The 27,957-nt window shown below is 38.1% G+C and overlaps 1 protein-coding gene across 8 annotated transcripts in view; it reads right to left on the bottom strand.

The window, feature by feature from the left end:
* The window catches only part of SYNRG (synergin gamma), an 85,839-nt gene extending 59,171 nt beyond the window's left edge, over window positions 1–26,668 (bottom strand). For 6 of the 8 annotated variants that reach the window (XM_040640962.1, XM_040640965.1, XM_040640966.1 and 3 more), the window contains exons 1-6: window positions 26,570–26,661; window positions 19,748–19,788; window positions 16,352–16,473; window positions 2,850–2,980; window positions 1,944–2,049; window positions 1,294–1,405 (exon numbers count right to left, since the gene is read on the bottom strand). In XM_040640962.1, coding sequence (XP_040496896.1) covers window positions 1,294–1,405; window positions 1,944–2,049; window positions 2,850–2,980; window positions 16,352–16,473; window positions 19,748–19,788; window positions 26,570–26,646 — 589 coding nt within the window. In that variant the 5' untranslated portion in view covers window positions 26,647–26,661. Of the gene's footprint in view, window positions 1–1,293; window positions 1,406–1,943; window positions 2,050–2,849; window positions 2,981–16,351; window positions 16,474–19,747; window positions 19,789–26,569 lie in introns of all 8 variants that reach the window. The other 2 variants (XM_040640963.1, XM_040640960.1) reach the window with 1 other exon arrangement.
* Between the last annotated feature and the right edge of the window lie 1,289 nt (window positions 26,669–27,957).

A 27,957-nucleotide genomic window follows, 5' to 3' on the forward strand; every position in this document is an offset into this window, starting at 1 on the left:
TGCAAAATGAATATCCAAAACTACTGTTTTAATTAATTTTGTTAAAAAAAAAAAAAAAAAGCCATGACCCAGTGAATTCCAACCCCTTCTAAAAATGGTTACGAGAGTGTGGATTTAAGTTCTCAATCTGGGTTCTCAGACCAGCACTCGTAGAAACTAGTAATAATGGAAAACTGAGAGCTACTATGAGTGTTTTTTAAATGGACCCTATTTACCAGCAATAAGGCTGCAAATGCTAAAGCCCTGTTTCTTTATATTTGTAGTTATGTTAATCTATGTGTTATATATATTTTGGCTTACAAACTCTCACAGTGATATGTATGATTAAGAAGAAATATAAAATTATGTGATAGGTTGTATAATTCATAGTTCAAGGTGAATAGTCAGTAGGAGCAGGGGGATTAAGGGATGCCTTTGGTGGGTAAACGGCTGAAAACTCTTTTTATGTACTTTAGGCCTAGGTGTAAGTCCTCAACTGGAGAAGCTCTGGAAACTTCTTGGGCTTGTTTCAAAAAATCTTTTTTTGGATAAGCACAAAGCAGTTAACTAGAAACAGCTGATGCATGCATGTTGACTGAACTCATGAGACCACTTAAACATCAAAAGAACAATTTATTATTTAACAACGAGGTTGTTAAACTACACCTAGTTGTCCGAAAACGGCATTCTATACGGACAGAACAGTGTTTGCCCTAACGATGACCATTCATCTCTGCTTTCTCCCTTCTTCTAAGTTCCATGCAGGGTCTGGTTTCACATTCCAATATCTATTTTTCAATTACTTCCTAAGTATTCCGCTTATAATTTTCATTTTTATTTATGTTTTTCCTTTCTGAACCCAATCTGACTGCTATATCCATTCTCTTTTCAAGCTTGCTATGTAGTTTACTTTGGGGCACACGTGGAATGAGAATCAGTATATAATCTAACAAGTGAATTTAATAGGACAGAGTTAAAGCTGTCCCAGAAAGTCAAGAACTGGTCACTGTGCCAATATTAGATTATTCCCCACTGATCTCACCTATAAAAGCTTCTACAATACAAGGGTCTAAGATAACATTTATCAACGTAATCTATGCCAGGAGAAAAGAGTACTTGGTTGGCTGAATGAGTCAACAACTCTTCGTCTATTAATGATATGTTATTCTTAACCTCCTGAAAATTTTAAAACATCCAAGTCTTTCTCAGCTAGAAGGATGAGATAAGCACTGACTCTCCACACACACGCAGTGGTCAATTAAACACACAAGAAATAACCTTCCGACGAAAGGAAAATTTTAAATTAAACTTCACCTGGTTTCTTAGGGTGTGATGCAGGAGTAGGGTGCATCTTAGCATCTCTGGAAAATCCATCCAAGTTTCCTTTTATGGCTTCCAAAGCATCATCTCTGCTCTTCTCTCCTGTCTAAGAGACAAGAGATATATGGATATATCTTCACGTATGGCTCACTTCATCCTAGATCCTCCCAAATTGAAAGTACAGATATTGGTCTGTTTTCTATATTTTTACCACGTACTTTGGATAGGGAATTCTCCAAGTCAGAAAAACACTGCTAAGTGTATAAGTACACCAAAGGCATCAAATGACACTGTATAAAACACAAAAATATTAAAGGGTTCATTTATAAACACTTCAGGACACAACTGATATTAAGTATCCTATATTAATTAATATTCAGATCAATTATTAATCTTCCCAAGGAAAGATGGCAAACATACCAATGGTAGTAAAAAAGAATTGAGAAGATGATGGTTAATCTCCCATTCCGTTCAACAGTACAGTGTCTTACAGGAAAAGAAGAATTCTTCACTTTTAGACTTGGATAGGCCCAAATGAATCAACCACAGCCTGAGCCTGGGCTGGTGCCCAAGTGACATAATCCACTGAATGAGTGAGAGGCACACGCAGGGTGTATGTGTGCTGCGGGGGTGGAAGACATTACCTTAGGTTTCACACTACTCAGAAGTCTGAGCTTTTGCTTCTGCTCCTCAAACTGGCGTCTTTTTCTTTCTTCTTCTAAGAGCTTCTGCTGCTGTTCAAATCGTTTTCTGAAGGCAAAACAATCTAGTAAAGAACTAGCTTCAGAGATTATCAACTGTGTCATATTCATATTTCTAATAGTTTCAGCAATATCACCTTACACTTCTAGAACTAAAAACCTCACTGCTAATTATATCTGATTTTTTATAACAATACTATTTCCCCATTATATTAATTCCAAAATAAATGAAATGAGTAAACTGTGTTATATTCATACTTCTAATAGTTTTAGCAATATCACCTTACATTTCTAGAACTAAAAACCTCACCGCTAATTATACTTAATTTTCTTATGACAATACTATTTCCCTATTATATTAGTTTCAAAATATATGAAATGAGTCCAAAAAAAGATTTACCTAAATTATAGATATGAATTTATTTCTTGTCTAATTTGCAAGAGAAAGAGAAAACCTTTTGCATTCAAAAATAATCTCAAAAAACAGACAGGGAGGTAGACAAAAAAGAAACTGACTTGGGAAGGCAGTGTTGTACAGGAGAAAGAGCAATGCTTGGGGCATCAGGAGGCCTACATTTGGGTCCAGGCTTTGCTAGTAACTGTGTAACCTGGACTGACAAGCCACTTCATCCTCTGGACTGCACTTTCCCTAAATGTAAAAATTAAAGGGTTGAATTAGAGGGTCCGTAAGGTCCATTCTTGCTTAAAACTTATACAGAAAATTGTATTGCCAAGTATCTTAAAGGCAACATGACTGTACTGGCTTCAAATCTGCATGAAAGAACATTTGACCACTCTTAAAATAGCAGCTATCATGCATCTTTATGCTTGACTCCTGAGGTCTCTTACTGCTGCTCTTCAGCAAACTGCTTCTGCATGTCTGGAGTGTACTGTGGGCCCGGAGGACGCATTCCCAGGAAAGGTGCTTGTCCCAGGTAAGGCATTCCTGCTGCTTGCATTGGTCCCATTGGTATCCCTGCCTGAAAGAAACAAAAGGCTTAAAAAACACAATTCCTCCTTCTAATTGTTACAGAGAAAAACTATGACTTCCATGAATTCTTACTTAGTGTTTTTATTAATGAGCTATAGAATTAAAAAAAAAATAACAGAGTCAAAAAACACAGGCTAAACATGGAAAGCTCCCCTTACTATGTCACCCTTTTCATTTCCTTGTCTGAGAGGTGACCACTGCTAACAGCGAGAGGTGCGTATGCTTCGAAGCACATGCGCACATACGGGGTATATTCTGGTGAGCTCACTAACCCACACTCTTTGAGAAGCGGTATCATATCTTACATGTCTTTGTATCTCCAGCAACAGATAAGAGCCTGGCATATGGTAGTTATTCCAAAAATGAGATTAAACATCTTTTCCAATAAGTATGATAGGATAATGAATAATTTGATGCTTATTATCACAGGCCTGATACCCAAACTTTTACAGAAAATAAAATATATTTAATCAGCAATAAGTGATATAGCAATACCACGGTATAAAGTTTATTCAAGCATCCAGAAGTAAGAACAGTATTACACAATAGCTAATCACAAAATCTAACGTTAATAATGATGATGATGATGACACTGATAATGATGATAATGGCTAATTTACACTGAATGGAAATTCTTCTACTCCTCAGCCTTCTCCCTGACAGGCCTCCCTTCTGTTCCCTAACTGAAAGCCGGCTGTCTCCGGAAGCGCTCTCATCTGGAGACTGCTGCTTCTCTTCCACATTTCCTGTAAATAAGGGGAATATTCCTCCTTGCTTCTTCTAAACCTTTTATCCTCTCTCTTCCTTCAAAAACCTGAATACATGCATCCAGCTACTTTAGTCGCCCAAACTGCCTAGTCCATTATTCCAGGATGGCTACTTTCAGTTAGAGTGGATGAAGGATGTGTTTGTAATAAAGCTTAACTCCCCTGCTTATACAAACTTGGTTAATATAAACTACCAAAATTTAAATTACTTTAAGGTAAAGATTATATTACCACTATGGGAATTAATATAGTCAGATTTTCATCATTTTTTTTTTAAAGGTTCTTTACCTTTAAGTAATCTTGATACCCAAGAGGCTGGAACTCACAACCCCGAGATCACGAGTCACATGCTCCACTGACTGAGCCAGCCGGGCGCCCCTCAGCAATTCATTTTTAATGAAGTTTGTTTTTTTAACAATACTAAGATCTTGATTTTAATCTAAAAATGTTTGTTGAAGAAATCAAATCACGTTAGTGTTTCCCTCAAAAAAAAAAAAAGTTCCTCTTAGAAATTATCAAAAATATCCCCTCGTTCTGAACCTTGAAAAAAGTGTACCTCATTGAAACAGTGGAGGATTGTTTTAAGGCCTAGAAATAATATAATGTGGGTAAAGCACCCGGAACACTGTGTAGCATATATGAGTAAAGAGCCGTTATTATAATTATTAAAAATTATACGGACAACAAAGTAATACACTCTCAAAAACAATGATGATCCCCCCTCCCTTTTTTTTCCTGGAACAAAGTAAGATTCTGCAGGCAATTAGATAAGAAAAATGAACACTTCATGGTTATAATACAGGTATCGTTTTATTGTGTTCATGCCATATGCCAACTCTAGAATGAGGCACTTACATACATTATTCTCAATATATGTAAGATCCTTAGAATTAGAGATATTTCTGATAATGATCAATAAGAATACCTTAATAATAACGCTTATGAACCTCCTCATATGTCCCAGGGAATTTTCTAAAGACTTTACATATATTAATAGACTTTTTATAACAAACCTATGCAGTAGGCACTACTATTATTCTCATTTTACAGATGAGGAAATTGAAGTACAAAAATAGTTAACTACCTTACCTATTGCCGGTAAGTGGCAGAGCCAGTATGAGAACCAGGCAGTGTCTGGTTCCAAAGTCCAGGTTCTCCACCATTAGGCTACGCTGCCTCTCCAATTACCAACAACTACCACAGATTTAGACTTAAAAACAATTTCAATGTGTTCTGTGTCTATTCATCTGCTCAGTCATATACCTGCTCAATGAATAGTAGCAGCTTGGAAGGCTTATGAATAGTTTTAGGACCTTACAATGGGAGTTACAAATAATTCATATTGCTTAATTACTAACACTTTCTATTCTAAATCTTGGGTGGGAGTTTTAATATATACTTACTTTTAGTCATAGTGTGGTTCTCTTGCTGCTAAAAATTAGCACTGTAGTCCTAGGATTACATTTATTTTTTTTCCAGCTCTATTTAAATATAATAACTCAATCAATTCCCTATTTTTTTTCCAGCTTTCCAGACTGACATACAGCTGACATAATGCTAATTTTAAGGTATGCGACGTGTTAATGTAATACACTTACATACCGCAAAATGATTAATACCACAGCATTAACTAACAACTCCATCACATCACATAATCACCATTTCTTTCTTGTGAGGGATTAAGTTCCTTTTTAAATTCTTAGTTTACCCAAGGCACATAAAATGCAAAAAAACCTCACTCAACTCATATAGGCCAAAAGACCAGATATTTCACAAAAGTAATAAAGAATGAAAAAAGTACAGGCATTTTTACGCACATTGTCTTCCTATTTACAAAATTCTGTTCTTCAGGAAGATTCAAACTTGCTAGATGATATTTTGTCTTTCTCCTACTACTGAAAAGTTAGCTTATACATTTATACAGATTCTTTTTCTTTCTTTTCAAGATTTTATTTATTTATTCGACAGAGATAGAGACAGCCAGCGAGAGAGGGAACACAGGCAGGGGGAGTGGGAGAGGAAGAAGCAGGCTCATAGCGGAGGAGCCTGATGTGGGGCTCGATCCCGTAACGCCGGGATCACGCCCTGAGCCGAAGGCAGACGCTTAACCGCTGTGCCACCCAGGCGCCCCACATTTATACAGATTCTTAATACATTTTTTTGAAATCTAGATACACCAAAAGGTTAAAGAATACTGATCTCCAGTTATATACCAGGTGGATGACATGACAAATAACTCAGAAATCTGATATATCCAATAAACTGCTAAAAACACTAAAGATAAAGAAGTTCACTCCCTAGATGAAGAATATTGAAGGTTACTAAAGATTTGAGTAACTGGAGAGACAGGACAGATTAAAAAAGTAAAAATATCAATTTCAACCAAAATCCCAACAGATTTTATGTGGAATTTGACAAGCTTATCTTAAAATTTATACTGAAGAGGAAAGAACCATGAATAGCTAAAATTCTTTAAAAGAAGAACAAAGAAGATCCACACTAGCAGATATCAAGGCTTATCTTAGGCTAGAAAAATTAGGAGACTAAGATAGTTACTGATGCAGGGATAGACAGAAACAGCAATGAGATAAATAGAAGAGCTCAGAAACTAACCCAAAGCAAAAGAAATTGGATAGTATAATCTTAGAAATCAATGAGGAAAGAATGGGATATTGATAAATGATTTGGAGACAACTGGCTAGTCAAATGGAAAATAATAAAATTAGAACTTTAGACTCACACTGATGCCAAAGAACAATTCCACGTAGGTTTAATAAGAAAATATAGGAGAATAATATTATGATCTCAGAGTAGGACTATGTCTAATGAGACACAAAACTCAAATAGTAGAAATGATTTATCCATCTGACTTAACTTTTTCAACACAGGACACCACCACCAAAATTAAAAGACAAACCAAAGTATAGGAGGAAATACTGACAACACAAAAACCACAAAGGCAAGAATCCAGAATATACAATGAACTTTTAGAAATCAATAAAACTGGAACAAATAACAAAATTTGGAAGCAATATAAATGTCTACCAACATAAGTATACATACACCCATGCATCGGAATACTACACAGCAGCTATATGAACAAATTTGGCTTCACTCTATAACAGGGATAAATCTAGGGGAGAAACAATGTCGAATAAAAAAATCAAATGCAGAAAAGTACAAACCCTAGAAAATATATAATGTCCATAAATATTCAAACATGTAAAATAGTAGAAGTGTAAGAAGAATACATACGAAAACAATAAGCACTGAATTCTTGATAGTGATAACCATCTCTGGGGAAGTAGAAGAATGGAATTATAACTGTTTTGTTCTATTCTTTTAAAAATATGAAGCAAATACGGTAGGTTAAAATCCAATAAAAGGATATGACTATCTTCATAGAAAATCCTTAGGAATCTATAAAAAAAAAATTCCTAGAATAAGTGAGTTCACCAAGGTTGCACGTTACAAAACAAACATACCCAAATCAATCATTTCTATATACTAGCAATGAACAGGACACTGAAATAAAAACAACAATGCCATTTACATTACTCAAAAGAATGAAATGCCTAGATATAAATCTAACAAAACATTTAAAGAACTTCTATGCTGAAAACCATACAATGCTGATGACAGAAATCAAAGACCTAAATGGAGAGACATACCATGCTCATGTATTGCAAGAATCCACAAATTAAAGATGTCAATTTCCCCCAAATTGATAAAAAGGCTTACCATAATTCCTATCAAAACTCCAGTAAGATTTTTCATAGATATAGACAACATTATTCTAAAACTTATATGGAAAGATAGAAGAACTAGAATAGTTAAAATAATTTTGAAAAGAAGAATGACATGGGAAGACTTGTCATATAGCCACATTGATTTAGTCAGTAACCAAAATCTCCCAACAAGAAAAGTCCTGCACCTGATGGCTTTGCTGGTGAATTCTACCAAATATTAAAAAAAAACAAAAACAAAAAACAAAGAAACAAAAAAAAACACCAAACTCGGACTTCATGAAAACCTTAAAAATTTGTACATCAAGAAACACTATCCACAGAGTAAAAAGGGAGCCCACGGAATGGAAGAAAATATTTGCAAATCATACATCTGATAAGGGATTAATATCTAAACTATACAGAGAACTCTTACAATTCAATGACAAAAAACCCAATTCAAAAACGGACAGACTTCAATAAACATTTCCCCAAAGAAGATACACAAATGGCCAATAATTACATGAGAAGATACTCAACACCCTTCATTAGAGAAATGCAAATTAAAACTACAATGAGATACTACCTCACATCCATTACAACAGCTACTACCAAAAAAACAGGGGGCACCTGGCTAGCTCAACTGGCAGACCATGCAACTCTTGATCTCAGGTCATGAGTTCAAGCCCCATGTTGGGTATACAGCCTACTTAAGAAAACAAAAGCAAAAACAGAAACAGAATGGGGGTAGTTTGGGGAAGATGGCAGAGTAGGAGGATCCTGAGCTCACCTCCTCCCATGGACACATTGAGACAGGAACTACATCTATGTGACTAACACTGAAAACAACCTGAAAACCGGCAGAATAGACCTTCCACAGCTAATTAAGACCACATCAAAAAGGGTAGGAGGGGAGCTAAATGAAATGGAGCTAAGCAATATGCCTGATAAAGAATTCAAAGTAATGGTCACAAAGATACTCACCAACTTGAGAAAACAGTGGAGGATCTCAGTGAGACCATCAACAAAGAGAAAGAAAATATTAAAAAGAGCCAGTCAGGGCTAAAAAATTCAACAACTAAAATTTAAAAATACACTAGGGGGAATCAACAACAGATTAGAGGAAGCAGAGGAATGCATCAGCAATCTGGAAGACAGCTTAATGAAATGCAACCAAGCTCAAGAGCAACGACAACAAAAAGAGTAATAATAAATGAGAGCAGGTCAAAGAAACTCTGTGGTATCACCAAGCATAATAATGTTTACTTTATAGGGAATCCCAGAAGAAGACAGAAAGAAGAGGGAAGAAAACTTAAAGAAATAATAGCTGAAAACTTCCCTAACCTGGGGAAGGAAACAGACATCCAGATCCAGGAGTCAGAGAGCCCCCAAAAAGATAAACCCAAGGAGGTCCTCATCAAGACACACAATAATTAAAAAGTAGTGATAAAGAGAGAATTTTAAAAGCAGCAAGAGAAAAGAACAGTTATATACAAGGGAAACCCCATAAAGCTATCAGCTGATTTTTCAGGAGACACTTTGCAGGCCAGAAGGCAGTGGCATGATATATTCAAAGTGCTGAAAGAAAAAATCCTGCAAACAAGAATACTCTACCCTGTAAGGTTATCATTCATAATAGGAGCGATAAAGAGTTTCCCAAACATAAAAAAGTTAGAGGAGTTCATCACTAAACCATCCTTACAAGAAATGTTAAAGGGAATTCTTTGGTAAGAAAAGGCCATAATCAGGAGTAAGAAAATGATGAAAGGAAAAAATTTCACAGGTAAATGCAAACATATAATGTCACCTTATGTCTTTGGTGACCAAAGACATAAGGTGACATAATGGATAAAAAAAACAAGACCCATCTATATGCTGCCTACAAAAGACTCGCTTCAGAGCTGAAGACACATGCAGATTGAGATAATAAGGGATGTAAAAACATTTACCGTGCAAACAGAAGTGAAAAGAAAGCTAGGGTAGCAATACTTACACATCAGGGTAGCAATACTTACACATAAAAGTAGATTAATCACTTATAAAACCAGCATGTAGATTAAAGCACAAAAGTAGTAAAACCAATTCTATCTATAAAAAGCAGCCAAGTGATTTGTAAAATAGAAGGATGTAAAGTATGACATCATATACATAAAATATGGGGGCAGGGAGTAAAAATTTAGTGCTATTAGAATGAGTTCAAACTTAAGTGACCATCAACTTAATAGACTGCTACATGCATAAGAAGTTATACATGAACCTAATGGTAACTACAAATCAAAAACCTGTAATGGATAGAAAAAATAAAGAGAGAGGAATTCAAACATAATACTAAAGAAAGCCATCAAACCACAAGGAAAGACAGCAAGACACGAAGGAACACAAAAGAATGACAAAAACAACCATAAAGAAGTAACAAGTGGTTACTTGATCATGATCATCAATAACTACTTTATTTAAAAGATTTGTTTTAATTTTAATTTTCTTTAAAGTAAGCTCTATGACCAAAGTGGGGCTCGAACTCATGACCCGGAGATCAAAAGTTGCATGTTTTACTGAATGAGCCAGCCAGATGCCCCTCAATAATTACTTTAAATGTAAATGGACTAAACGTTCAAATCCAAAGACATAAGGTGACAGAATGGATAAAAAAAACAAGACCCATCTATATGCTGCCTACAAAAGACTCGCTTCAGAGCTGAAGACACATGCAGATTGAGATAATAAGGGATGTAAAACCATTTACCGTGCAAACAGAAGTGAAAAGAAAGCTAGGGTAGCAATACTTACATCAGACAAAATGGACATTAAAACAGACTATAACAAGAGACAAAAGGACAAGAGGATACAACAATTATCAATATCTATACACCCAATATAGGACCACCTAAATACATAAAGCAAATATTAACAGACATAAAGAGAAAAATTGACAGTAATACAATAATAGTAAGAGACTTTAACACTCCGCTTACATCAATGGAGAGGTCATCCAAACATGTCCGAATGACACATTAGACCAGATGGACCTAACAGATATATTCAGACCACTCCACCCCATAGTGGACTACACATTTTTTTCAAGTGCACATGCAACATTCTCCAGGATAAATGACATCTTAGTCCACAAGTCTCAATAAATTTTAAAAAACTGAAATCATATTATGCATTTTTTCCAGCTACAACAGTATGAAACCAGAAATCAACCACAAGAAAATATCTGGAAGAATACAAATAACATGCTACTGAACAATGAATGGGTCGACCAAGAAATCAAAGAGGAAGTCTCAAAATACATGGAGACAAATGAAAATGAAAACATAATGGCCCAAAATATTTGAGATGCAACAAAAGCTGTTCTATGAGGGAAGATTATAGCAATACAGTCCTACCTCAGAAAAATCTCAAACAATGAACCTAATCTTACACCTGAAGGAACTAGGGGGAAAAAAAGCCCAAAGCCAGTAGAAGGAAGGAAATAATAAAGATTGCAGCAGAAATAAATGAAATAGACACTAAGAAAACAAAAAAATAACACTAGAAGTTGGTTCTTTGTAAAGAAAAAGAAAATTGATAAACCTTTAGCCAGACTCATCAAGAGAAAAGGACTCAAATAAAACCAGAAATGAAGAAGGAGAAATAACAAATACCACAGAAATACAAAGGATTATAAGATAATACAAATTATATACCAACAAACTCAACAACCTAGAAAAAAATGGATAAATTCCTAGGAATATGTAACATTCTAAAACTGAATGAGGAAGAAATAGAAAATTTCTGATTATACTGATTACTAGCAATGAAACTGACTCAGTAATCAAAAATTCCCAAAAAACAAAAGTCCAGGACCAGATGCTTTCACAGGCGAATTCTACCAAACATTTAAAGAAAAGTTAATGTCTAGTCTTCTCAAACTATTCCAAAAAATAGAACAGGAATGAAAGCTTCCAAATTCACTTCATGAGGCCAGCATTACCCCGATACCAAAACCAGACAGACACTACAAAAAAAGAAAACTATAGGCCAGTATCTCTGAGAAACATAGATGTAAAAATCCTCAACAAAATATTAGCAAACCAAATCCAACAATACATTAAAAAAATCATTCACCATGATCAAGTGGGATTTATTCAGGAATGCAAGGGTGAGTGGCTCAATATTGGCAATCAGCATTGATATATCACATTAACAAGAGAAGGATAAAAACTGTGTGATAATTTCAGATGTGGACAAAGCATTTGACAAAATACAATCCATTCATGATTAAAAACTCAACAAAATGGGTTTAGAGGGAACATACCTCAATATACTAAAAGCCATATATAAAAACTCACAGCTAACATTATACTCTATAGTGAAAGGCTGAGAGCTTTTCCTCTAACACTAGGAACAAGACAAGGATATCCATTCCCACCACTTTTTTTCAACATAGTACTGGAAGTCAGCCACAGCCATCAGACAAGATAAAGAAATAAAAGGCATCCTAAATGATAAGAAGTAAAACTGTCAGTATTTGCAGATGACATGATACTATAAATAGGAAACCATAAAGACTCTACCAAAAGACTATTAAAATTGATAAATGAATTCAGTAAAGTTTCAGGATACAGAACTAATATACAGAAATCTGTTGCAATTCTATACACTAATAATGGAAGTAGCAGAAAGAGAAATTAAGAAAACAATCCCATTTACAATTACACCAGAAGTCTCACCTAGGAATAAATTGAACCAAGGAGTATAAAGACCTATACTCTGAAAACTGTATATTGATGAAAGAGACTGAAGATGACACAAATGGAAAGACAGTCCATACTCATGGACTGGAAAAATACTGTTAAAATATTCATACTACCCAAAGCAACCTACAGATTTAATGCAATCCCTATCAAAATACCAATAACATTTTTCACAGAACTAGAACAAATAATACTAAAATTTGTATGGAACCACAAAAGAGCTTGAATAGTCAAAGCAATCTTGAGAAAGCTGGAGGTATCACAATCCCAGATTTCAAGATATACTACAAAGTTGTAGTAATCAAAACAATATGGTACTGGGGCCCTGGGAGGCTCAGTCGGTTAAGCGTCTACCTTCTGCTCAGGTCATGATCTCAAGGTCCTGGGATCGAGCCTGGCATCGGGCTCCCTGCTTGGTGGGGAGTCTGCTTCTTCCTCTCCCTCTGCCCCTTCCCCTGCTCATGCTCTCTCTTTCTAATAAATAAAATCTAAAAAGAAAAACCAGCAATATGGTACTGGCACAAAAACAGACACACAGATCAATGGAACAAGATAGAGAGCCTAGAAATAAATCCACGCTTACATAGTCAATTAATCTACAATAAAAGAGGCAAGAATATAAAATGGGCTAGGAACACTGGACACCTACATGCAAAATAATGAAACTGGACCACCTTCTTTCACCACACACAAAAATAAACTCAAAACGGATTAAAGACCTAAATGTGAGACCTGAAATTATAAAACTCCTAGAAGAAAACACAGGCAGTAATTTCTTTGACATTGGCCACTGAAATATTTTTCTAGCTATGTCTCCTCAGAGAAGGGAAACAAACGCAAAATTAAACTCTCGGGACTACACAAAAATAAAAAGCTTGTGCACAACAAAGGAAATCATCAACAAAACGAAAAGGCAACCTACTGAATGGGAGAAGGTATTTGCAAATAATACGTCTGATAAGGGGGTAATATCCAGAATAATTCAGTATCTATCTGATATATATAATTCAACACCAAAAACACAAACAAGGTGATTAAAAATGGGACCTGAATAGACATTTTTCCAAGGAAGACATCAGACGGCCAACAGGCACATGAAAAGATGCTCAACATCAGTCATCATCAAAGACATGCAAATCAAAACTACGATGCTATCACCTCACACCAGTCAGAATGGCTAAAATAAAAAACACAAGAAATAACAAGTGTTGGCAAGGATGTGGAGAAAAAGGAATCCTCATGCACCTTTGGTGGAATTGAAATTGCTACAGTCACTGGAAAACAGTAGGGAGGTTTCTCAAAAAATTAAAAATAGAATTACCATATGATCTAGTAATTCCACTATTGGGTATTTACCCAAAGAAAATGAAAATAAGGGGCACCTGGGTGGCTCAGTCAGTTAAGAGTCTGCCTTCCGCTCAGGTCACCATCTCAGGGTCCTGAGATTGAGCCCCGCATCAGGTTCCTTGCTCAAGGGGGAGTCTGCTTCCCCCTCTCCCTCTCCCTCTGTCCCTAACTCGTGCTCGTGCTATCTCTCTCTCAAATAAATAATTAAAATCTCTAACAACAATAAAAGAAAATGAAAACACTACGCACCCCTCTGTTTATTGCCATATTATTTACAATAGCCAAGATATGGAAGCAAACCAAGTGTTTATCCAAAGATGAATGGCTCAAGAAGATGTATATAATGGAGTATAACTCAGCCATAAAAAAGAATGAGATCTTGCCATTTGCCATGACACAGATAGTCCCTAGAGAGTATAATGCTAAGTGAAATAAGTCACTCAGAGAAAGACAAATACCATATGATTTCACCCATATGTGGAATTTAAGAAACAAAACAAGGGAACCACCAAAAAAAAAAAAAAAGAGAGAGAGAGAGAGAGAGAAACCAAAAAACAGACACTTAAGAGAACTAGTGTGTGCCATGTGGATGTGGATGGAAGGAGGTGTGATAAAAGGGGATCAAGAGTATACTTATCTTGATAAGCGCTGAGTAATGCATAGAATTGATTAATCATTACATTGTACACCTGAAACTAATATAACACTGTATGTTAACTATACTTCAATAAACAACAACAACATTGCATTCTATGGTAGATTGTTTCCAGCTATTTGCTGTGTTTAAGATTATACAATCCTATGTGATGTACATTCTTCCTGGTATATTCTTCCCCTACTGCTGTTCGTTTGGCCATATTACTTCAGTGAGTAGAAGTAACCGATAAATGCTACCTCTGAGAAGAAGCTTTAAAAGTTGTAACAGGGTTTGGCCATCTCTTTTCCCTATGTCAATTCTGGGATGTCCTGGGTAAGGGTCTCAGGATAAAGAGAACATGGATCGGAGTCACAGCCAACCCACAAAGGACACGTACCACAAATGAGAAATAAACCTTTGTTTTTGTAAGTCAGAGATTTTGGGATTGCTGTTTATGAAACATGACCTAGCAAAAGCTGAGTAACATGATTTAAAACTTACAAAAGCTCAATTTAGTCCCATTTCTTTACTGGAGATGAATAAAGAATGATTCTGGAAGTTCTCCTAAATCTTTACACACAACACATAAGCTTTATTTGCTTATATAACTTCAACACAATAGTTTCAACTTAAATTCTTTTTTTTTTTTAAGATTTTATTTATTTATGTGACAGAGAGACAGTCAGCGAGAGAAGGAACACAGCAGGGGAGTGGGAGAGGAAGAAGCAGGCTCCCAGCGGAGGAGCCCGATGTGGGACTCGATCCCGGAACGCCGGGATCACGCCCTGAGCCGAAGGCAGACGCTTAATGACTGCGCTACCCAGGCGCCCCCAACTTAAATTCTGATTGTAAATGCTGAATATTACTTATTTATAAATTATATATGTGTTACTGTACTAATATATTGTATACATGATAAAACATACAAACAGAAAATTTTAAATTAGCAAAAACAAAATATATGCCATTACAATATTTATTTACAGTATGGAAACTCTTTTGGTTCTGGCTTATTTGTGAAGGAATACATTTATTTTAAAGATTTATTTATTCATTTTAAAGAGACAGTGAGGGGGGAGGGGCAGAGGGAGAGAGAGAGAGCTCAAGCACACTCCGTGTTGAGCATGGAGCCCAGCGTAGGGCTGGATTCCATGACTCTGAGATCATGACCTGAGCAGAAACCAAGAGTTGGGCACTTAACCAACTGTGCCACCCAGGCACCCCTAATATGTTTATTTAGAAAAAAATACTATAACACTTTGGATTCAGCCATTCAAAGATCTGACTCCTGGATTCAGTTTATTTGGCTACTTGGTTTAAATGGATATCATAGAGAAGATAATTTACAGAGAGATCCAAAATGGAAGAATCCCATCTTATCTTAGGCAGTGCTTACTAAATTCTGATACTATCAATTTCATTCACCAATTCTAAAATTAAAATGTAACATTATTTGCTTTAATCAGTCAACATCTCACCTGCTCTCACTATATCACCCTTTAATGATTCTCCTTCTATCTACTTTTGCCCTCCTCTCCACCTCCATCCTTCTCTACTTAGCAGTCAGGATGATCTTTCTGAAATACAAATCTGATTGTCATTCCACTGCTTTAAACTATTCAATTGAGAGAGAAGTCAATGTATAATTTGGATAAAACAGACTTATTCAAAAATTAGGTTCAAATCCTGGCTTCCTACGCTCTGTGGGCATCCTCACAAACCTGCAGATTCCTTCTCAGAAAAATGGAGACACTACCTCTTTAAAAAGTTATGGAGATTACATAATTCAATACAAAGAAGGCTCTAAATCTTCCAAAAAATGACACAGCTCCTTTCATGAGAACAATGTTACTTCTAACAATGCTTCTTCATGGCATCAGGTCCCTGAACTTTCCAAGATGTCATTCTAAAATTCTTCTAAGCGAGTAATCAAATAAAGTAGTCACCAGATTTTCCTTATATGATTTATCTTGTTTTTTCCCCCCACTCTTATGAACATATCTTTATTTTATTTTGAAGGAAGCCACCTAAGATGCGGACATTTATTTCCAAATATAACATTAAGCTCCTAGTATGTAGCTCTTAGTATGTAACACGTAACAACAAACCATAACTTTGTAAACAATTGGTTAAAGAGGCAAGTACCTGCATGGCAATAGGTCCTTGGGACATTTGAGAACTGTAATTCATTCCTATCATGCCTTGCATATTAGGCTGCATGACAGAGACCATGGGAAATCCTTGCTGCTGCATCGGCATCAGTCCTGCTGAAAAACAAAGGTGTCATTAAAGTCAATGTATTTATTTTTTATTTAAAATAAATTTTTTTTGAGAGAGAGTGTGCGCGTGCATGCGAGCTTGGGAGGGGCACAGGGAGAGAGAACCCCAAGCGGGCTCCACACCCAGTGCAGAGCCCAACGTGGAGACTGACCTGACAATCCCAAGATCATGACCCGAGCCATAATCAAGAATCAGATGCTTAACCAACTGAGCCACCCTGGCGCCCCTAAAGTCAATGTATTTTAAAGTTTATCTTCTGAAAACCATAAGTACATGAAGGACTTGTTACTTGGGAGGCAGCACAGTTTAGTGGAAAAAGCACAGGCCGTGGAGTGAGACAGACTTGAGTAAGATTCCAATTCCATCAGTTACTTAGCTATGTGATCTTGGGCAAGTTATAAAACTTCATCTGTAAAGCAAAGAAAATAGCTTTTCTACAGAATTTTTGTGCATTCTTAAGAAATGAACAGGATGGCCTAATTGTGATATTTGGCCTTCAAGATGGATCCCAGCAATCTCCGCCTCTTGGTACTCATTCCCCTCACACTGAATAGGGCTGACCAGTATAACCAACAGGGTGTGGTGGAAATGACCACGTGTAACTTCCAAGACTGGTTCTTAGAAGCCACTGCAGCTTCCTCCTTGCTCTCTTCCATCGCTTGCTCTGGGGAAAGCTACTGCCACAGCATAAGAATACTTAAGCCATCCTCTGGAGAATCCATGTGGCATGGGACTGAAACCTCTTGCCAAAAAGCAGCACAACTTTGTCATCTGTATGTGCGAGCCATCTTGGAAACAGACCACCCAGACCTAACAAAACTTAAGATGCCTGCAGCCCTGGTTGACACCTTTACTGCAATTTCTTTGGTCCTGAGCCAAAACCACCCAGTGAAGCCACACCCAGATACCTGATCCGTGGATACAATGTGAAATAATAAAATGTGTATTTTTTAAGTTTTGGGATATTTTTTATGCAGCGGCATATAACTAACTATACAATAACATATATACTAATAGCATGAACTGTGGATGCCAACGAGAAATGTCACTTAGTACCTCTGGGACTTGCTTAACTTCTGTGCCTCGGTTGATTTGTAAAACTGGTCAATACCTAATATGAAGTAATGATATTGAAGAAGAAATGATATTCCTCTTCTCTTTCCTTAGATGAATAGTTAATATAACATTTACCACTAAATAGCCATCAGCATGGAAAGCATATAATGCAATGGCAGGAGAACTATCATGAAAACTGGATTTAGATTAAAGTAACTCCCAAACTCTTCCAATGAAGTATTCCAAAGAGTGGAGGAGACTAAAGATATATACCTTCAGGAATTTAATAAATACTAAGTGCCTACTATATGTTAGGCACGTATTTGGTACACAACTGTGAACAAAACAAAATCCCTCCATGGCCTGAACACAAACTTCACCCTAATTCTGCACTTTTATTACATCTATGTTGGTTCTACTATAAGGAGCTTTTAATCAAATGGGTTAGCATGGTGATGGGTATTAAGGAGGGCACGTATTGCAAAGAGCACTGGGCATCAAATTATGGAACATTACATCAAAAACTAATGATGTACTGTACGGTAACTAACATACATACATACATAAGTAAATAAAGGAGAAAAAAATTTTGATTAAAAAAAATTAAAAGTCTGGTAAAGTATACCGCGTTTCCTTGTGGGTTCTGTGTACTTTAAAGGTTATTTATACACAGTTTAATTTCAGAAGCGTGAACATCCATATTTACAAGTAACATTAGTAATAGCATTCATTTATTCATTCAATCATTTATTCAAACATGTGAGGGCCTACTCCTTGTCAGGCACCATTCTAGGGACATGGTAGTCAATAAAACCAGGTCCCTGCCCTCATGGAACTTCACATGTTTTCCTCTTGCCCCTTTGGACCTAAAGTTTTGTTCATTTGGATTCGTTTTATGCAATTCTGGAATGGGTAACTCAGGTACTTACTACAACGTTTAAAGGCATGAAAGTATACACAGTGAAAACCCTCATCTCTCTCTTGTCTCCTGCTTACCTACTCATGATCTTGTGGCTACTCTTGCTGTCAGCTTCTTGTATATGCTTTCAGAAATAATCCATGCATAATTTAAAGCCTTCTGAGGATCAAAAAGTCCATGCTAACATACTTTGTAAAAAGAAAAAAAATCTCAAAAACAATTCCAAATTCCGGAAGAAAAAATATCATACAACCGTTTGGGCTCTCTTCTTGCTCTATATGCAGATTTTTACTTGAAAGTTTTAAAAAATGCAAAATCTTGAGCCACAATAATGAATAACTCTATAACGCCTTCCTAAAGAACAAAAGATCTCAAACCATTCAATCTAAATCTGGGACACATCTAATTACAGATAGCTTACATAATGCATAAATGTCAGCACAATGAAAATAATACAACCGACCCTTGGAAAAATTTACCTGAAATGCAACCTCCATCACTGATTACAAATGGAGACAAAGTCAGTATGAGCCACTGACCACCTGCTACTGAGCTGCTCTTTATCTTTCATCTCTACTGGTGACCTGGGAGTCTCTGTTTCTCTAGCAATTCTACCATAAGCAATCAACACTGGCTTTGTGAGAAGGGCCAGTTTTCAGAAGCAGATTGAGATGTGTCAGGGGTACAATGAAGAGGGTATGAGCAGGAAGAAGAGAAAGGCAGACATATTCTTTCTTCAATGCTGTGTCCCAGTGGCACAGCAGCATGAGTCAAGATTGGACCCCTTCATACGGTTGCTCTAAAGACACAGCTAGAACTGATATTGGTAGGCCCTTGTCTGAAACAGAGAGAAGGGATATACCCAGTAAAGAAATTGAAAAGAATAAAACGGAGACTTAAAAAATAATTTATACTGCATGAGAATATATGATCTCTTACATACATAAGACCAAATTCACATAGAGAAAACATGGCAGTATAGAATAATTAAAGAAGTTCATTTACTCATTCAACGAACACCCACAGAGACCCTATAATTTTCTATCAGTATGCTGGGTACTGCAGGTACCAACGAGCTTAAGGCAGACATAGCTTCTGCCCTGCGGAGCTAACCGTCTAGAATTATACAATTTTTGAGAAATTTGAAGAATAGCTGGCATATGTATAAGTTCAAGACTGTAGAAAAACTTTACTCTATTTGACAGCAACAAGACTTTTTTTATCCACTTAATTCCCAAGTTCAGAAACATGAAAGTGAAAACTTTAAAACTTCAGCTTTCACATACCTTGAGGGGGTCTCATTCCACCTGCAACCGGAAACATGAAGCTGAAAACAGAAAGAAAACTATCAGGATCTTAATATACACCAAGATTTCAAATAAAATATGTAATTGTTTTACATAAACAAAAGAACTGTAGACAGAGTCCTGCCATTTGTCCTGTAGTACAATCCTCAGTATCAACACAGACTGAATGTCCATAGGCTGCATGACAGCATGTTAGCGTAGGGAGAAAATTTTTGAACTGGAAAACAGAAGACCTTGAAGCTAGTCCTGGTCCTGTCCCTGCGTGGCTTCCCTGGATTCCAATTTCTCCATCCATAAAATGAGGAGGCTGGATGAGATTCAATTCAGCGAACACGGACTGAGTCCCTACTACATGGAGGAACTGGATCAGCTCACAGTCCTGCTGGAGGCATGCATGCGGGCAACAAACTCTAATACCAGGCAGGACGTGCTAAGTGCTGCGAGAGGTCCAGAATACTAACAGATGAAAAGAAGAAGATTAATTTGATGGGTTACAGCTCAGGGCGTTTTGTGAACATCTGTTTTTAGCTGAACCTCAAAGAGTCACACTGCAGTTTGAGTGAAAGCCCTGAGGCCAGAGCTGTGTGTTAGAGAAATGATTTAAGGCTGACTATAAGATAGAGGATTAGAGAAGCAGACTGTGGAGGACCTCTGATTTTCCTCTGAATACTATATGAAGGCAGAGATTGTTCATTGCGGTAAAATACACGTAACAAAGTTTTACCATTTTAACCAGTTATAAGTGTATAGTTTGTAGTGTCACGTTCACTCACGATGTTGTACAACTATCGCCACGACCCATTTCCGGACTTTTTCATCATCCCTAATAAAGACTCTATACCCACTAAAGAATAAGTCCCCATCACCCCTCCCCCAGCCCCTGGTGGCCACTACTTTTTGTCTCTATGAATTTGCCTATTCTAGCTACCTCAGATTAAGTGGAATCATACGATACTTGTCCTGCCTGTATGTGGCTGATTTCACTTGACATAGTGTTTTCAGTAGCCAGTATCAGCATTTCTTTCCTTTTTATGGCTGAATAATAAATACTCCCTTGTATGTATGTACCACATTTTGTTTACCCACTCAACTGTTGAAGGATACGTGTGTTGTTTCTACCTTTTGGCTGTTGTGGATAATGCTGCTATGAACGTTGGTATACATGTGTCTGTTTGAGTCTCCCTGTCAATTCTTTTGGATGGATTTATACATACACATACATACATACACATACACACACACACACACACACACCTCGGAGTGGAATTGCTGGGTCATATAGTAATTGTGTGCTTATTTTCTGAGAAACTGCCAAACTGTTTTCAACAACCGTGGCACCATTTTACATTCTCACTAGCAACGCATGGGGTTCCAATTTCTGCACAACCTCACCAACACTTGTTATTTTGTGGGGTGTTTTTTTTAATAATAGTTATACTAAGGGGTATGAAGTATTAGCTTACTGTGATTTGAATCTGCATTTCCCTGATGTCAGAGGTTCTAAGTAGGAATGTGAAATAATCAGAAATGCGGTTTAGGTTTTTCTAGGAACATGGTAAAGCAGAGAATATTTAAAGCAAAAAGAACCAGCTAAGAAACTACCACAATAGTCTTAATAAGAGATGAAAATGGCCATAAGCAGGGTGGTGGGACTAGAAAAGAAGAGGTGAATGAAAGCTACTCAAAAGGAAGAATCAAGAGGACTTGGCAATTGCCAGGATGGGGGAAAAGCAGTAAAGAAGCAGAAAGGGCTAAAGATCACGCTGAGATTTTGAGCCCGAGCAATGGCAAGGATGGTGATACTGTTTCCTAAAAGAAGGAACCCTTGAATAGGTTTGGAGAGAAAGGAGGAAGATTGCTCCTCAAAGAGCAAACTAGCAGGCAATCAGAAAAGTAACTCAAGCTAAGGAGAAGGGCCTAGATCAATCTAGGTAGGGTTTTTTGTTTTTTTTTTTTAAGATTTTATTTATTTGAGAGAGAGCGAGCGAGCACAAGCAGGAGGAACAGCAGGCAGAGGAAGACGGGGAAGCAGGCTCCCTGCTGAGCGGGAAGCCTGATGCAGTATTCGATCCCAGGATCCTGGGATGATGACCCAAGCCGAAGGCAGATGCTTAACAGACTGAGCCACCCAGGCGCCCCTAGCTAGACTCTTTTAAATAAAGGTAACAAAACAAAACAAAAAAATTATGCCCTTGTTGTGAATGAAATCGCTAAGGGAATGTGCATATACAGGGAGAAGACACCAAAGGGCAACTTGGAGAATTCTTATGGTAAAAACTGAGTAAGGAATGGTCACTGAAAACCAAGGGAGTTAATTATAATTGAGTGATAACTAAGGAAGGACCACATTTCAGAAAGAAGGAAGTAGTTACCAGTATCTAATGATGTAGAAAAGGTGATCAGAATGAAGATCAACAAAAAAGCTCACTGCTTCCAAAAATGCTCATCTTTGAGTAAGCAGTGTCAAGAGGAAGAGAAACTCTTGGACCTGTAGGGAGAAAGGTTTAGGATAGAAAAGATATACTTAGAAATTGATAAAACAAAGTTTTTTGGGGAATGAGATTAACACAGGAAGGTAGCAAAAGAGACCTGCTTTGAAAAGGAAGAGGGACTTCTTTCTATGAGGCTGGAGGGAAAGAAAATGGGACAATTCAAGGAAGAAAAAGTCTGAGTGGGAAAGACTCGATTTGGGAGTCAAGGATCTGAAGGGGGTTTCGGATAATCTTTAAAGAATCTAGTGAAATCCAGAATTATATGCCAAATTTATGTGTCCTTGCATTTTTCTATTGTATATTACTTCCTTTCCAGGAAAAAGGCTAAACACCAAACATTAGAGTCTTTTAGCTCTATTAATATTTTTAATTTAAAAAAATTTTGGGGGCGCCTGGGTGGCTCAGTCGTTAGGCGTCTGCCTTCAGCTCAGGGCGTGATCCTGGAGTCCTGGGATCGAACCCCACATCGGGCTCCTCCCCTGGGAGCCTGCTTCTTCCTCTCCCACTCCCTCTGCTTGTGTTCCTTCTCTCGCTGGCTCTCTCTCTGTCAAATGAATAAATAAAATCTTAAAAAAAAAATTTGTGGTTTACAAATTCTAGCTGGATAGCTAGTTATATGTGATTTACAGCTTTGTAGAGGATTTGAACTGTTAGCAAATTCTACCGCAAGCAGTCCCACACACAAAGAGAGGCTTGAATAGTGAACAGCTTTTCTGAACTGCACACAAGATATATTAGCTAAACTGTGCGTTACCCGGATAAGATGTTTAAACTGCAAGTTGAAATTTGGTACTATCGCTTTTTAAAAAAGCTACTCACACATACTAAGATTTATAAACTTAGGAGTAATGCATTTAAATAATCAACTTGTCCAGACTTCTCCAAATCAGTCTTAAAGATTACAATTACCAATATGGCTTAGTGGCTAAGTACAAACTAGAAACTCAAGTTATATTTTCTTTTTTCCAGTTCAGCTATAAATTAACTGTAAACTTCTATGCAAACCCCTTCACCACCCTGTCCTAGTTCCCCCTCTGTCAAATGAGGACACAGAACGGCAAGTTTGCCAAGGTCCCAACTAAGATAACCAAATAGACAAGAATAAATGTATAGGATGTATAAAGGTTACCTTGAAAACCAGTAAAAACTAAATTAAGAACATTACTGACAAAATCACTTACTCCAGTAATTACTTAGCAACCCAAACTCTTTAGTGACTTATGTACCATTCATGATTCTCTGGAATGCTTAGACAACTAACAACAACATGCTTCAAGACTGGGTAGACAAGCAGCTAAGACACTTGTAAGACAGCAAAAGTTTGGCAAAAAAAAAAACATCAAAAAACAAAAAACCTCAAAAACCCAAAACCTATAAACTGGGCAGCAAGATGACCAGCGATTTAATTTCAAAGGTAAAACCACTATTTCTTACCAATACCCAAGTAAGAAAGCAGAACCAGGAGGTCTACTTGTCACATGCCTATCCCATTCATCCTTCCCTTTCAGTTACCTTTGCTACTAACCTTCCCTCCCCAGGCAAGGACTCCAGCAAAACCTCCGCCTCCAGCCTCGCAAACGCCTAATACAGAGCACAGGTGAGATGCATCTTCCTAAAGGACCATTTGATAAGACCACTCCTGGTATCATAATCATTCCCCCTTAACCTCAATTTCCTTACTTTATATCCAAGGCCCCCTCCAGTTTTAGCATAACTTTTTCAGTTTTATCTTACAAAACTCGTCTCCCACAATCCATCTGGCCTTACTTGCTGTTCCCTTAGTGTTCAGTATGCATTCACATTTCTTATGACAATCCCTTGACCCCTTCCTCTCCTCCAAATGAGGCCCAGCTGAAATACCTCCTTTGCTTTCAATGTAGCCTAAATCCACAAATATTTACAGAATGTTTTCTATGTTACTATGTTTCTATGTACTAAAAGCAGTGGAAGATGAAAAGATGAGGAAGTCCTTAAGGAGCTTGTAAAAGAGAAGGAAAAACATAGACAAGCTCACAAATGATAATATCCCAGAAGGCTACAGACTAATCAAGATCTTTCTCTCCGCTGTACCTGTCTTTAAAAAAAATTATACTTCTCATCTCTTGGGTAAATTTTGTCCTTTATATAACTCTACCATTTATTCTAAAGTAGCCCAACGATGATACCAATCAAAAATAGGCTAATGTTAATGAAGTTGGAAAATGCCATTGCTTTTTGTTTAGTCTCTCAGAACAGAAACAAGTACCTAAGAAATATGGTACCTTATAGTTCCCGGATTTTCTCCTTTAAAAGCTGAGAAAGGTTGCCTGGCTCTTTTTCTTTTCCCTTAAAATACACTTAGGCTATCATAATGTTAACTTCCTTATTAAATAAACTCAGCCCTCACCGCTGCTCTCTAAAAACTGTAATATTCTTTCTTTATTGAGCATACAGCTTTTTGGCCTCAGAAAGTTTCCAATATATGTAACATATACCATACATTTTGCAAGGTAAGGAACATTTAAACCACTTTTCTCTCCCATATATCCTCTAGAGTTTTATTTATTCATTTTTTAAGATTTTATTTATTTGTCAGAGCATGGGTGAGCACATAAGCAGGGGGAGCAGCAGGCAGAGGGAGAAGCAGGCTCCTGCAGAGCGGGGAGCCTGAGGCAGGACTGAATCCCAGGACCCTGGGATCAAGCCCTGAGCCAAAGGCAGCTGCTATCCAGCTGAGCCACCCAGGTGTCCCTGTCCTCTACAGTTTTAGAATTCGATGTTACTCCAACCTTTATAGATGAAAGAAATTTTAAAATCAATCATTCTAACTTCTATCACAATTCAGGCCATACTTATTTTTAAAAATGAGTGTTTGTGGACTGGTGACATTAAAACACTATAAACTAAGGGGGGATGATGCATTCAACTTTCTTCACATGAGGCCCTACACACACACACACACACACACACACACACAAAACAGAAACCAAACCAACCAAAAGAAAACCCATAGGCCTAAAATACCAAATTAAGTTTATATTTTTCCAGAACTTAGTGCCATGATTAATCATATACTTGATTAAATTAATACCACTCAAGAACATATCAGAAACTGTCATCACATATAGAAAAGATTGTCTTCTGCAGCCAAAAACTGACTTACATCAAGTATTCATGAAAGATGCTAATGAAACAGTGTAGATTAGAAAACAAAAGTTTTAAATCTAAAATAAAAGATGTGTAGAAGAAATGGAAAATGGGGCTGCACGCAGGTGGTTCATTCAACAGCCACTGCCCTCTTTTCCTAGCATATATATAAGCACCTGCAGGAGGTGATAACTTTAAATACTTGACACTTCTTAGTGTTCCTGACTCCAAAGCTAAAACACTGCCTACCAAACACTAACACCTTGCTTTCCAAAAATAATTTAGGATGCTGAAGATAAAAAGCTAATTTTATCTTCTAATGTGTATGCACTATGAGTCGGTTAACAAAACAAACTCGGACTAGGTCATTATTATAGAAGTGGGGTGAAAACTTCCCCGAACAAAGGATTTCCTTAAACGACGAACTCGTCAAGTTGCAGACGTTCTTCTCCTTTATCATTCTGGATATGAGAACCACAGGCAATTTTTACATGACAGAGGAGAGATTTATTTAAGGACTAAGTAAAAGTCTGGAAGCTTTGTTCTAATAACTGCGTAACTGTTGTTTAATAGTGATTTGATTTTAATAAGGAGACAAGTCTTATGAGTTACGTCTACAAGAGCTCTATTTATTAATTCAAAGGTCTTCAGCATTTCCTGCTGTTTCTCGTGTGTTGTTAAGGTGATAAAAGGACAGGGCATTCTAAACGGGGAAGACAAATAGTACACACACGCACATCTTGGAAACAGCTGTTCAGTTTTGTGAGATTTTTCAGAGCCTTCACTACCCTAACCCCGGTCAAAACCAGAAAGCCCTAGGAAAGGGAAGTCTGGTCGCTCGGAGCCAGCCCGGGCTGGAAGCGAGGCGTTGGGGTTCCTGCTCTCCCCAGCCCCGGTCGGGGGCCAGCCCAGCCAAGCGGACCCTCACCTCCTGCTCCTTTTCCTCCTCTCCTCCCCGCACTGGGACGCTCTCGCTCGCTGCTCGGCCCGTGAGCCTGGGAGACAGGAGTCGGGCGCCGGGGTCCCCCCGCCCCCTCGGCCTAGGTCCCCGGAGGACCCCCTTCTCCCGTAAACCAGTGCCAAAGGAAAAGGGGTCGAAGCGAGTGAAAACCGCCATAACCGCCACACAGCCCTCGCCCCGGCGGGGCCAACCCTGGGGCCTGGCCCGGCTCTGCACACCCACCTGCCTCCCCCGGCAGACCCAGCGCCGGCTCCCGCGGCCCCGCCGCCGCCAGCTCCAGCTCCCGGCCGCAGCGCCATCTTGCTCCGGGCCCGCCGCCGCCACCTTACAAGCAGCTGTCAGCTGAAGACAGCCACTTCCGGGGCAAACGCCAGCCCCTCCACGCCGCAGACTGGGCGGCGGGGCGGAGCCGTGCGCCCACGTGACCCTCCGCTCCCCGGGGAGGGGGGAAATGCGGCGCGCCCTCGTCACGTGGCCTGACCGCAGCTAGGGGTCCTCCGAGCGCGATTCTAGCTCTGGGGTTGCCTGGGCGGCTCAGGCGAGCTTATTCATTCTCTGGCAAGGCCCTCCCGAGAACCCGGCTGGAGGCCGAGCGGCAAAGCGTTGTCCCTCCGTTTGAAAAACCGGCATGTTGGTTAGTGGAAAGTGGAGATCGAACCTTGCTTTTTAAACTGAAATGATGGGTGTACCCGTGTTCTTTTATTCTTCTCACACATAAAGAATGGGTGGGTCCTGGACGCTCCTTTGATAGCTTCACAGCGCTGATCAGTGGTCGCCTCTCTCAACTCGGCAGCTTCCTTTTGGCACCCACCCCAGAAGATGAAGGTATTTAAAATTTAGTGAGGCAGCCTAGCGCAAATAACCCTAGCCTGTATATAAAACCTTCGATGCGCACCGTTCGTGTGTTCGGTTCTGCCACTATGCCACCCAATAATCCCTGCTTTTCCTATACTTGCAAGCAGGGGCAAAACGGTGTTTGGAAAGCAGTCCAACATTACTCTGAATATATATATATATCTGGCCATATTTTTACTTTTTCCCCCTCCTCGAACTACTGTAAGTAAAATACAAAAAGTCCAAGGTAAACTTTTTCAAGCCTTTAAGCAGAGTTTGCTTATTAGCAAGTAGTGGATTAATTATAATTAGCTTTATCTATCCCTCTTGCCCCAAGGCTTTTACAGGGAAACAATTTGTAATAATAGTTATCTTTTATTGGGCACAAATTCTGGAACCATACTGAATTTTTTCAAATCCTCAGTGTCCCTAAGAGTGAGTATGGGCATTTTGCAGGTGAGAAAACCAAGGTTAAAAGAAGTTGTAATTTGCCCAGGTCATAGAGTTGGAAAGCAGCAGGACCAGGATTCAAACCCAGGTGTTTCACATAAAAGCCCTTACTCATTTCACTAGCGCAGCTATTCAGTTATCATGTATTCTCTTCATAACGGTCTGCTAATTTCATTTCTCTTCTTCTGTAGGTGAAACTGAAATTTGTGTAGCATATAGTCCCAACTGATATTGAAGTGCTAAATTCGGTATTAATCCACTGAGAAACCAAGTTAATACTGGTGTTTGTAGCCACTGTTATTTAAGGATGGGTAGCTACTGAGGAG

The sequence above is a fragment of the Ursus maritimus genome, unplaced genomic scaffold, assembly GCF_017311325.1.
Source record: "Ursus maritimus isolate PB19 unplaced genomic scaffold, ASM1731132v1 scaffold_24, whole genome shotgun sequence".
Taxonomy (NCBI): Eukaryota; Metazoa; Chordata; class Mammalia; order Carnivora; family Ursidae; genus Ursus; species Ursus maritimus.